The sequence below is a fragment of the Sciurus carolinensis genome, chromosome X, assembly GCF_902686445.1.
Source record: "Sciurus carolinensis chromosome X, mSciCar1.2, whole genome shotgun sequence".
Taxonomy (NCBI): Eukaryota; Metazoa; Chordata; class Mammalia; order Rodentia; family Sciuridae; genus Sciurus; species Sciurus carolinensis.
In genome coordinates this window covers 57,910,963-57,924,257 of record NC_062232.1, presented here as the reverse complement: position 1 = coordinate 57,924,257, position 13,295 = coordinate 57,910,963, and the positions used below count along the sequence as shown (strand labels likewise).

Sequence of the window (13,295 nt, the reverse complement as noted above, 5' to 3'; positions counted from 1 at the left end):
CTGGACTGTTTACAAATGCTCCCATGTAGAACACCAGTCTGTAAAGATTTGTAGATATTTGCTGTCTCCAGAAATTAGATAAGAAGGAAAAATGCCTCTGAATGAATAGCTACCCATATGAGACACAGGAGCATTTGATCACTGTCTTATTCTATTTTCTGTTGCTATAAGAAAATAATTGAGGCTGAATACTTGATAAAGCAAAGAGTTTTATTTGGCTCACAATTCTGATGGCTGGAGGATCTAAACAGCATGACAGCAACATTCTGGCAAAGCTCCATCACAACATGGTAGAGAAACAGAAAAGGAAGTGCCACATGTAGAAGGGGCCAGGCACATGGGTGGTCTTGCTTTATAAAAACCTGCTCTTATAAGAACTAAGTAGGGTCCCATGAGAACTACATTATCACCTTCTGATTGCAGCACCCCCAATGACCTAATCACCTTCCACTGGGCCCTGTCTCTTAAAGGGTCTACCACCTCAACACTGTCACATCAAGGACCAAGCTTCTAACACATGAACTTTTGAGGGACAGACTCAAACCATGTCCAAATCATAGCACTCACCTTTATTTTTCAATCTTACAGATTATCCAGAAGGTTCATCATCTCTTGCAGTGGAAACGGAAACGTAGCAGTTTTCTCATTTCCTGAATCTCTCAAACAGGTCAGTATTCCTAGAGAGGCACATTCAGGGCCACCAGACTGCTAAGAAGTAGCCTTTGGAGCAAAACTACAAAAGGAATAATTCTCTTTCTGTTGAACAAAATGTTAAATTCTTCGATCTCATTGTGCACATAGGCAGAAATTCTATACATAATTTCCCTGTTCAGTGTACTGAAAAAGATGCCTTTATTCCCTATAAACTCACACTTATGTCACTTGTGCTAAAAGACCCCAGGAGATCCAGAAACAGCCAAACATTCCATTCAGGTTATCTACTTTCATACTATGAATTATAAACCTTGTCACGGTGCATTCCAGGTCGCTGAAATGATATGGCTTACAAATAGGTTCTTTTTGCCTGACTCTGTTATATCAGTTAATAACCTACTCTTACCCACTAACAGGCAAAAAACACCCTCCCTGCACTCCAACCCTCCTAAAATGCTACTAATCTGTAATCAGTGGCAGGCAGCTTTACACACAGGATTCTCTTTGGCCTAGTAAAAAGCTAAACAGACTTCTCTTTGGAGTCCTCACAGGTAAATAAACCAAGTGTAATTCAGTATTAAAAGGAGATTTTTAGTTATAGAAATACCATGGCGCTTGAAGCTATAACCTTGTAAGACTTCTAATTCTTTTCTCAAGAAAAAGCTAGCAATTATTCAGAAGGCTGTCAGTCTGTCTGTGGGTTCTCGGGTCTCAATTCTGTCCCATATAGAAGATCAGCTATATACAAGTAAAGATACTGTATCAGGCTTTGTGTATGGCAGTCACTTTGCTGTGTACTTTGTATATGTTATCTCATTTAACCCTCATGTCAAGTCTGTGAGGCAGATATTACTATTCCCATTTTACTTATGAGAAAACTGAGGTGCAGAGAGGTGCTAAACCACTTATCTGAGATTACACATTAGTAAGTGGCTAACCTAGGATTGCAACTCAGGTCTGTCTGACATCAAATTGTGCTCTTTTTGTGATGCCATTACATTTAAAAACCTGACTTGGACTACTTACTCTGCATCTTCACACATCATCAAAGGTTAAAGGGGTTGGGGTTGTAGCTCAGTGTTAGAGCACTTATGTGAGGAACTGGGTTTGATCCTCAGCACCACATAAAATAAATAAAATAAAGGTATTATGTTCACGTTGAACTAACCAAAGGTTGAATGTTTTCTCTGATATGCAAATGCTAATTCACAATAAGGGGAGGATAGGGAAGAATAGAGTTACTTTATATTAGGTAGAGGGGAATGAAGGGAGGGGAAAGGGTATGGGGGTAGGAATGATAGTAGAGTGAAACAGACATTATCACCTCATGTACATATATGACTGCATGACCCATGTGATGCTACAATATCTATAATCAGAAAAATGAGAGATTACACTCCATTTATGTATGATCTATCAAAATGTATAAATTCATCCACTGTCATGTACAACAAATTAGAACAAACAAAAAGTTAATTTTAAAAAATGGTTAAAGTTAGGTATGATGGTGCACACCTATAATCCCAGTGAAGTGGGAGGCCGAGGTAGGAGGATCACAAGATCAAGGCCAGCCTCAACAATTTATCAAGGCCCTAAGCAACTTAGCAAGACCCTATCTCTAAATAAATAAATAAATAAATAGGACTGGGGATATGTCTCAGTGGTAAACCACCTTTGGGTTCAGACCCTGGTACCCCTCAAAGAACAGGTTAAAAAGAAGGAAGAATTACATCTACTTTCTTATCCAAAGCCTTGATGAAATGTTTACTATTTAGCTAAGATAATTTATATATTAGTAGTATCTAGATTTCAGTTATCTATGGTGCTCATCTCTCATTTTCTGATTTTAGTATGTTGCTAAGGGTATTCTACAAAACACTAGCATTTTCACATGTTAACAGATGTTAAAGGGAAAAAAGTTATCTGGTGAACAAATTTAGGAAACCCTGTATAAGCAAAATTAGGGAGTTGTCCTTATTGTAGGAGTTCTCACAGCTTTCAATATGCTACTGAATTTTGTGACTCATCAAGAGGAGGTTGTAATATTCACTTGAACTTATTTGACTGTTGGATCCTTCCCTTTGTGCAGATCATGGATATTTGTCTTTATTACAGTGCTTGTCAGGACTTTTAACATGCTAAGGAACATTGTGAGTCCCCCAAAATGGAACAAGTTATTTCCCAAACTCATATGACTATATAACACATGTTTTTCAGAATGTTGAGTGAATATTGAACTATGAAATACATTTTTATATGCTTCATACCTTTTCCATGGCAATTTGTCCAAATAAATGAACCAATTAGTTGATGGAGAAAAACAAAGTTGTGTTCTGATAATAACAAAAGAGTGTTTGGGTACACAGGAGGGAAGAACGGGAGCATTTTAAAACTTATCAAGAGATGAAGAATTTTTTTAAACATTGGGCTGGAGGTGCAGCTCAGTGTAGAGCATTTGCCTAGCATGTACAAGGCCATAGGTTCAATCCTCAGTACCACAGATAATAATAATTATAATAATAAAAATATAAAATATATAAATAATTACTACAGTGATATTGATAAAAACTCCAAACTAAAACAACTTCAATGTCCATGAACAGAACAGGTGAATAGTTATGTATGTTCAAATTAGTAAATATTTTATACATATTTTCCTTTATTTTATTTTGAAACATTTTTTAGTTAAAGGATGAAGGATAAAAATAATGATTTACACATGTATTTACTACTTAGAATTAACAAACGCTAACATTTTTTCATTTCATCTCAAAATTTTTATATAAAAAGAAATTATTGCCATATTTTTTACATAAAAATGCACTGATTCTAGATTATATTTTCTTCAAAATGAAAAGGTAAACTCATAAAAACATTTGCAGAATATACAGTGCACAAAATTAAACATCCTTAAATTTAAAAACTCTTGTAAATCAGTAAGCAACATTAGAAAATGGATGAAAGATATGAAAAAACAATCAATAAAATAATTAAAATGAAGAATAAGCATGAAAATTGTTCAACTTCGCAATAAGGGAATACAAAGTAAAATAACCTAAAATTCCAATTTTTGTCTATTAAATCAGCCAGTACTCACAAATTACAGTACCTAGTATTGGCAAGGACATGTTGAAATAGATGTTATTTTACACTGCTGATGTAGTTTAAATACATAGATCTTTTTTTAGAGTAATTTGGTGACAGGTATAAAAGCCTTAAATTGTTCATACAATTTTATCTAGTAACTAATTCCATTTTAGGAATGTATTTTATGCTTTTATTCGTGCATTATAGTTATACATAATAGTTGGGTTCATTTTGACATAATCACACATGTGTGAAATTTAATTTGCTCCATTTGAGTCCTTGGTGCTTCCTTTTTCCAACACCTCCTCCCTCCCCCAATTTCCCTTCCTCTGCTAATGGTCTTCTTTCCATTTATTTATCTATTTATTTTAATTGGTGCTTTATAGATATATATAAGTGTGGAATTCACTGTGCTATATTTATACATGCATAGAGCATAATTTTCTCTAATTAATTTTTAGGAATGTATTTTAATGAAATAATCTGAACTCCATACAACTATTTATCATCAATTTATTATAATGGTAGAAATTTTGAAACAAAGCTAAATATCTGGCATTAGGGGAATGGTGAAACAAATTGCTACATCATTCTGAAGAAAAATTGTGCAACTATCAAAATAATTATTTTGAAGAGTAATTAATAGGACTATAAAAAAGCTGTGTGAATGCAGCTTAATTTCATTTTTGCATGGTGCTAGAGATTGAACCCAGGATCTTGCACATGCTACCACTGAACTCTACCCCAACTCTAAATTAAAAAGTATAATTTGAGTCTGGGTTGGGTGGCACATGCTTTTCTTCACAGCAACTTGGGTGGCTGAGGCAGGAGGATCATAAGTTTAAGGCCAACCTAGGCAACTTGTAAGACCCTGTCTCAAAATAAAAAATAAAAAAGGACAGGGAATGTAGCTCAGTGGTAGAACATGCCTAGATTCAATCCCCAGTACCACAAAATTAATTAATTAAGTAATAGTGAAATTTTGATCAGTTTTATTGCTATACAATTCTCATGCTATATAATTTGAACATTTACAATTCAGTGCCTTTTAGCACATTCACCATCACAAAATTCAATTTTAGAACATTTTCATTACGCCCAAAAGAAACCTGATACACATAAGCAGCCATACCCCATTCCTACCATTAAGCAGTGGCTAGTCTACTGCCTATCACTATAGATTTGCCTATTTTGTGCATTTCATATAAATGGAATCATACAATAAGTGGTCTTGGGGAGAAAATATTTATGTCAAATATCTGATGAGACTTGCATGTAGAACATATGAATAACTCATACAATTCAATAATGAAAAGGAAAATAACCCAATTTTTAAATAGACAAAGAATCTAATTTGAATGCACATTTTATCAGGGAAGATACACAAATGGCAAATAAGCACAAGAAAAGTTGCTCAGCATCATTGACTATTAGAAAAATGCAAATTAAAATCATAAGGAGATTCCATTATACCCATACCAGAATGAGAAAAATTTTAAAAATATTGTGATAATACCAAGTGCTAACAGGGATGCAGAAAAATTTAAATTCATGCATTACTATTGGTAATGCAAAATTGTGAAGTTATTCTGAAAATCAGTTTGGCAGTTTCTTATAAAATTAACACTATATGACTCAGTAATCCCATTACTGAATATTCCCCCTAGAGAAGTGAAAACCTGTATTTACAGAAAAGTTCACATATGAATGTTTATAGCAGTTCTATTCACAAAAGCTTAAAACTGGAAAACAAAAGTCTTTCAGTGAGTGAGGGGTAAACAAACTACACTACTCAGCAATAAAAAAGAATGAACTATTAATGCTTGCAACAACATAGATGAATCTCAAATGCATTATACTATGTGAAAAAAAAAACAGTCTCAAAAGGCTACAAAACTGTGTGATTCCATTCATGTGACATTTTGGAAAAGGCAAAAATATAGGGAGAGAAAACACATCAGTGGTTGCCAGGGTTAGGAGTAAGGGGAGGCTCTGCATTCTGTGATGACAGTTACAAGATTCCACACATGTGTAAAAGTTCACAGAACTGTAGACCAAACAAAAGTTAATTTTACTGCATTTAAAATTTAAAATTAAAAATTAAAGCAGGATGGGGGTTATAACTCAGTGCTAGAACATTTATTTGCCTGATATGAAAGAGTCCCTTGGTTTGATCCCCAGCATTGCAAAAGACAAAAACAAAAACAAACAAAAAACCTTCTTTCCCATTACTCTCAAACTTCTTAAACCCTTCTTCCTCCCCTCTACCATCAGAAATCTCATAAAACAATGTCTTCCCAAACTTTGCTAGGCTTTCTCCTGACCATCACATAAATCTACTTACTCCTTTTGTCATTCCTAGGCTAAAGACTATATATATATATATATATATATATATATATATATATATATATATATATATATATATTTCCCCCCCCTAGGCTAAAGACTATATATATATATATATATATACATACACACACACACTGATTACTAAATATGCCTCTCCACCCAGAACTCTCTCCTGAGCTCCAGACCTCTGTAACCAAGTGCCTTTCAACTTTACTTTCTCTCAAAATAAATCAGTTTCCCATTTTTGCTCTCTCTGCTTCAATCTATCTCTCTTCTGGTTAATCACCAAGGTGTATTGATTATAATTCCTAAATATTTCTGGAAGCTGTGCACGTTCCTCTGTTTTAATTACCATGACCACTAGATCATATGTCACCTATATTACTTCAATAGCCTCTTTTTTCTATTTTTACAGAATGCATTTTGGTTCATTGTACACAAATGGGGAACAACTATTCATTTCTATGGTTGTACACCCTGTAGATTCACACCATTCATGTACTCGTACATGTACATAGGGTAATGATGTCACTCTCATTCCACTATCTTTCCTTCACTGGCTCATCCCCTCATTTCTCTCTACACAATCCAATGCTCCTCCATTCTTCCCTTACCCCACACCCCATTATGTATCAGTATCCACTTATGAGAGAAATCATTCGGCCTTTGTTTTTTTAGGATTGGCTTATTTCACTTAACATGATATTCTCAAACTCCATCCACTTACCTGCAAATGCCATAATTTTATTCTTATTTATGGCTGAATAATATTCCATTGTGTATATGCCACAGTTTCTTTATCCATTCACCTACTGAAGGGCATCTAGGTTGGTTCCACAATCTAGCTATTGTGAATTGAGCTGCTATGAACATTGATATGGCTGTGCTACAGTAATGTGGCCACTTCAGTAGCCTCTTAACTGGTCTCTCTGTCTCCAGTCTTGCCCCCTTCCTGTTCATTCTTTGTATTGTAACTTCAATGGTGAAAAGTTCAATCTTTTTTACAGCTTTTCTTACTGGTCTCTGAATAGTCTGAACTCTTTAACATGGTTTACAACTCCTTTCATGATCCAGCCCCTACTCCTCTCTCCAGGATTATCTCTTATTATTCTCAACTCTGAAGTTTCCTCTCTACCAGTCCTAACCTTATATTCTATGCTTAAACCACACTGTACTTTGTCCAGTCTCTCAAACCTCCCCTACTGTTTTCCATGACTGGGATGCTTTCTTGACACCTCCCACATTCTCCACTCCAGCTCTACTTCATCTGGCTAAATAATATTTATCCTCCAGGTTTCACATTCTACATCACATATTTAGGATGTCACTAACTCCCATAACTAAGCTATGTATCCTTTCTGGATGCCATCATAATGTTGTTACAAGAGACTTATTTTGTGTTGTAATAGTCTATTTGTTTATCTGCCTCCCACACTGGATTGTATGCTCCTTGAGGACAATGATTATGTTTTGTTCACATTTTAGTATCAACCCCTAACACAATGCCTAGCAGCGGGTAAGTATTCAGTATATATTTCCTGGATGAATGGATGAGGAGGGAAGATGGACAACAGTCTCTTAGATTAGAGGTCACTACTCTTTATCCCTTTCTATATTTTCCAAGTATTCTATGATAAAATGTAGTGCTTTTATAACCAGAAAATAATAATGTTCTTGAATTAATTCTAAAAGTATATTAAGTATACTTGAAAAGGAAGAAAACCTATGAAAAAAATCACTCATAATCCTACTACCTAAAGATAACTTAACATTTTCTGTATCTTTTCCAGTATTTTCTATGTATACATATATATATATATATACACAGATATATATGTATTTGTATATATGTATATATTTGTATGTATGTACTGGGGATTGAATTCAGGGTTGCTTAACCACTGAGCTACATTCCCAGTCCTTTTTATTTTTTTAAATTTTGATACAAAGTCGCTTAGAGCCTCACTAAGTTGCTGAGGCTGGCCTCAAACTTGTGATCCTCCTGCTTCAGACTTCCAAGTTGCTGGGGGTGCACCACCACCCCTGGCTCTATGGATATATTTTAAACATTGAGACCATATTGTGTCATTTTGAATTCTGCTCTTTTCAGTAACACCAAAAGTAATTCCTCATTATATCAAAGAACAATTGTTATTTAACTATTTCTCTGCTGTCCAACATTGTGGTTTTACTTAATTTTTATTTATATGATTTTATTTAGTTTTTCACTATTATGAATAAGGCTCTATGAATAATGTCATTGAACAGAAATCTGTTCCCCTCATTTATAGCCATTGCTGTAGGATAGGATCCTAGAAACAAATTTATGTTATAAACTTTTTAAAGATGCAATGTATATGGTTGAATTGTTTCCAGAAAGTGTATACTAATAACAGCTACTTGAGAACCTCCTATTCCTTTATTCAGATTTTATTATGCTTATTTTACAGTTGAGAAAACTAAGGTCTATTAACACAATTTATCTAGAGTCACTGACTTAGCAAGTGGCAAAGCTAGAATTCCAATTCAGAATTGCTCAATTTCAAAGCTCATGTTATTTCCACATAGATTTCAAAAATAAGCATTTTGAATTAACAAATTATTACATATTTAATAAAAAAATATGGAAAATCCAAGTAGACAGTAAGGCAAATAAAAATAAGTTACCCATGAGTCAACTGCTTTCAACAATTTAGTGTATTTTCTTAGAATTTGTTCCACATAAAGTTTTGGGGTTAAAATAACTCTAATTTGTGTATTCAATTTTTCATCCTGTTTATTTTTCATAAACATAATTTTAACAGTTACAAATTATTGTCAAATGGGTACTTCCATGCAAATTTTTACCATTGTTCAGCTCACCTATGAATTTTTTCTTTTCATTCCCAGGACCCACCATCTCCCATGAGGCTTACAGAGTTCAATGTTGGGAACCATTCTCAAAATAAGCCACCATGTTGGATTGAAAGCTTCACAATTTGAAAGCATTCCATCAAATACTTGCTGTGCAGATGTTTCAGGACTTCACAAATTATTTAATTTACTGACTGCTCTGCAGTTTGGTAACAATTACTTCAAGCCAGTTTTTCTTCCTTTCCTACCCTCCCCCAATCCACAAAAGCCTAAATGTAAGATATATATCTTTACATTCATCTTGTCAGGTAAAAGGGAATTTGGAACACTTCCTTGGAGTCTTTAGTTCCCCCAGAAAAACTATTAATCATATCTACAAGGGTCTTTTTGGTATTGTGGGGGGGACCAGCATACATTGGCTGCTTGTGTGCATGTGCATTTATAAACATGTATATGTGCAGCATATCTACACAAAATTCTGCTGTAATGTTGTAAAAATCAAGGTTAAAAAAGCCTGAGGATTTATTAATCATGCCTTTTCCCTAAATAGCAATTTAAATATTTGCTGAGCTTTGAATCATACACATATCAGATATCTCGAATTTGAGAGGGAGATTCAATACACTGTGACCAAGGTCCTCAAATTGAGAATCAAACAACAATGTAAAACTGTTCTCTTGTCACACAGGTTCCTGAAAGCACCACAGCTAATAGAAAAGATCAGATCAGATCAGATCAGATCAAATCAGACTTCCACTTTATTAAACATAACAATTAGTGTTTTAAAGAGTTTTAATGTCAGGCTATGGTAAAATTCTCCAATTACTTTTATTCATTTCTCTGCTCTCTAGCTTTATTTTAGCTTTTATAAAGTACTGTTATGATGAAAGAAAAATTATACATAGCCTAAGTTATGGGCCATGAGTTTTATAAAGAGTTTTAAGGGTGTTTTTCAGGTTTAATTATAATACTGTTCAAAAGGTAAAGTTTCACAGCTAACATAAGTCTGAGGATTAACTAAAGATCTGTATTTTCACAGCAGGGGTTAATGTACAGATAGTGATAACTGAACAGTAATATGCCAGTCCTTTTTTTTAAGCCTCAGTGGTAGCACAGCCATTAAGATAGTTTATATCCATTTCCCCATTTATTTATAATCAGCCTTTCTTTCAGTCCTAGTGCCTGAATCAATGAGTATGGACACTAATGCTGCTTCTTTATAATAATAATACCTAAGAGTATTGATGTTTTTCATTTTTCAACCAGCACTCTAGTGCCCAGCTGCTGACAATAAAAGCCCCAACTCTTACAGAGATCAGTGGGAGTTAGAGGCATCTTACAGATATCAAGGAATTGAACTCCTTGTGGGATGGTTAAGTTCACTGAATTATCCTCCCTGAAATCTTTTTGAGTAAAAGAAAATTGCCTATCACAAATAAATCAGTGCTGAGGCACCAATGCAACTAAGATGCTGAGCAATCCAGCTACATAAAGAACGACAAAACCTGTTAATTTGGACCCCCTATGTAATTTTGACCAAAGTGAGACTTTCAGCATAAAATAAATGGATTGTGGTCAGTGTTTCATTTGAGATTACTAGACATTACTAAATCTGTTAGGGCCTGGGGCCAGGGTCTATTTCTTAAACTCCGAAGCTATGGAGCAGCCTAGAAGATTATGCACACTAGATTTCATGATGAGATCTTACATGTTTAGATGGGAAAATTTTTCCCCTTCCACTCTCCTAAAACACTTCTCTTGTTAAGAATTCTCTAGAAAGCTTATTGGACCATCCACATGGTTTTATGATGGACAAACTTGCCTTCTATGTCTATATAAATGTAATATTAAATGGAGTACAGTGGGCCTCAAAGCAATCTTCCCCTTTCCTGTCTGTCATCTTCTGACAAGAGTTTAGGCAGAGCAGCTGCTTTCTATGATTTAAAGTCGGAAAGGCAACAAGAACTTCTTTGATGCATAGATTGTATTAGCACACAGCTCTTACAGAAATCAGGTCACAAAAGACAGTAAACTACAGGGAAGCTCTGGAAGGGTAAAGCTCAGGGGAGCTATAATGCAAAACTGATTGTTTAATGTCTTCAGAAGGCCAAATAAATCAGGGTTTTACCTGAGGACTTGAGAAAAAATAAACCTTATTCCTATGTTAGCACCTTGATCCCACTAGTTCATAGACTCTGATATTATCCCTATCCGTAGATCATGAGGGTATTGATTACTGTGCATAGTCAACTACCTGGTTGATTATTGATCAAGAAGACAGGTTTTTCTTTAATAATTAGCACACGCTGATCTCGCTCCTTTGCTTTCCATGGAGCTATGCCCAATATCCTCTGTGGGATCTCATTTTCCAGTTTTTGGTACTCTTCTTTCCCATTTGCAAAATGAAGATACACATTGTTAAGATCCTACAGCCAAAAGGTGCTATGTTAACTCCCTAGTGCTCTTATATGTCTTTAATTGCAGGACTGGAATGAAAAGTTTAACCATGACAGTATTTCTAAGCAAACCAAGATGCTCCATTCTTTCTTCTATGCTATCATTGCTGATTTTTTTTCTTGCATAGCTTAGAGTAGTTTGTTAATGTTCTTCCATTTGTTCTGACAATGTCTTTGGAAAGAGAATGGAAATTATTTTTCCAAAAGGGGGAAAATTAAGTGTAAAAGAAATGAAATGCTTCCCAAAAGCACATAGATGTGCTCACAGTCACCTCCAATACACAGAGTGATTTGGTTTCCTAGTGAATGGAGCAGCTTAGAGCAATTGGGACAGCATCACATTCCAGATGAGTCCTACTTTGTCCAAAATCTTAAGTAAGCAATTTATACAACTCTTATTTTCTAATGCTCTACGTGCCTCTTTCCCCCATTGGCCCCATGTGACACATATTTATACTATATGGTATCAGCCAGTGTCATAATCTCCTATGTCATCCAAAGAGCCCAGTTTGGGGGCTGCTTTTGCCAGGGAAAATAATGTGCTCTCCAGTGTTTATGCCAAATTACATGAAGTGTAGACATTGAGGTTAATGGAGATTTAAGCACAATGCTAGCAGGTATGTTTTAAGAATATTGAATATACATTATTTCAATGCGCACCTGAAATTTAACAAAGCCCCAATTCATAAGAATATGATAGTCATTCAAAGCTTCTCTTTCATCTCTTATACATATCTACATAAACATGTGCATGTACACACACACACAAATCTCCCAAAGCAGGCTGCCTGATCATCAGGAGCAAATCCCTTAAAGGAATGATTCTACTTTTAAAAACATGTCTAATAATCACAGCAAGTGAAGAACATTCCATGTATACATTCTAAAACTTCACTTTTACAGTGGCTGAGACTCAGTTGGTGCAAAAGACATGTTCTATGCAGAGGCATAGAACAAGATTGTCAGACCCTTCCACAAGTCCCATGTTCCAAGAAAATTCATGAACTCCATCCAATCAGTAGGAAATGGTTGATGAGGTATGGTACATCCACATTTAACCACAGCTGCAATGTACCATATTAAACTGTAGCCTTTTGCATGTGGCTGTTATGTAATAGAATAATGAATGGGTGGCTCCTAATAGCATGCAACCCATGACTTTTTTACTTCCCCAAAAGGGCTAGAACTGTGTTCTGCACAGTGTTCAAAATCATTAAACGTGTTCTTTGGCGCATCCTGGTACACAGCCATCAGCAGAATGAGTTAAAACATACAATGGATTCAATATATCAGGAAATAGATTCTTAGTAGGGAGTGGTGTTGAAGGAAAAAAAAAACAATAAGATAAGATGCATTCAAGGAATAATTGCTTTCACCCTGCTGGCTAAATCAGCAAAGGAACACAGCAGGAAAACTGGGACTGGGTCTTGGCTAATATGTGAAATGTATTGGAGAGCCAGAAAAAGAAAGGCACTGGGGACCTCAGCAGTTAAGCTCAAGTTGCCAATTTGCTACAAATCCTTTTTTCCACCAATCTGCTCATAGTGATTGTATATAGTATTCTTAAAACCATGTGTCTTGCTGCAGAAATACTGACAAATGCTGGCTAGCTTTATCTTCCTATGTCCTTATTAAAAGTATATGCATTAAATTGTGGTTTCTTTTCTATATTATGGTTTTGTTAAACAATGTTGGCAAAGCCTAAAGTTTTAGACTGCTCTAATGGAAGTTTCTATACATCTCATATCACGGGTGTATAGTGAAGATTATTCACTCCCAGGCTGATTGGCATGTGTGGTATATAGAATCTTCTGTAACATCTTATCTTCTGAACACTCACTCCCATGTGTTCAGTATTTCTCTCTTAGTTCCCACATGAATGTGAGTTGGAAA

General features: G+C 35.1%; 1 protein-coding gene across 1 annotated transcript in view; it reads left to right on the top strand.

Annotated features, from left to right (window-relative positions):
- Positions 1-13,058, top strand: part of Zdhhc15 (zinc finger DHHC-type palmitoyltransferase 15) — an 89,106-nt gene extending 76,048 nt beyond the window's left edge. Inside the window, exons 11-12 of the mRNA XM_047535127.1 lie at positions 589-667; positions 8,983-13,058. Of these exons, the coding sequence (XP_047391083.1) occupies positions 589-635 (47 nt within the window). The 3' untranslated portion in view covers positions 636-667; positions 8,983-13,058. The remainder of the gene's footprint in view (positions 1-588; positions 668-8,982) is intronic.
- The last annotated feature ends 237 nt before the right edge of the window (positions 13,059-13,295 follow it).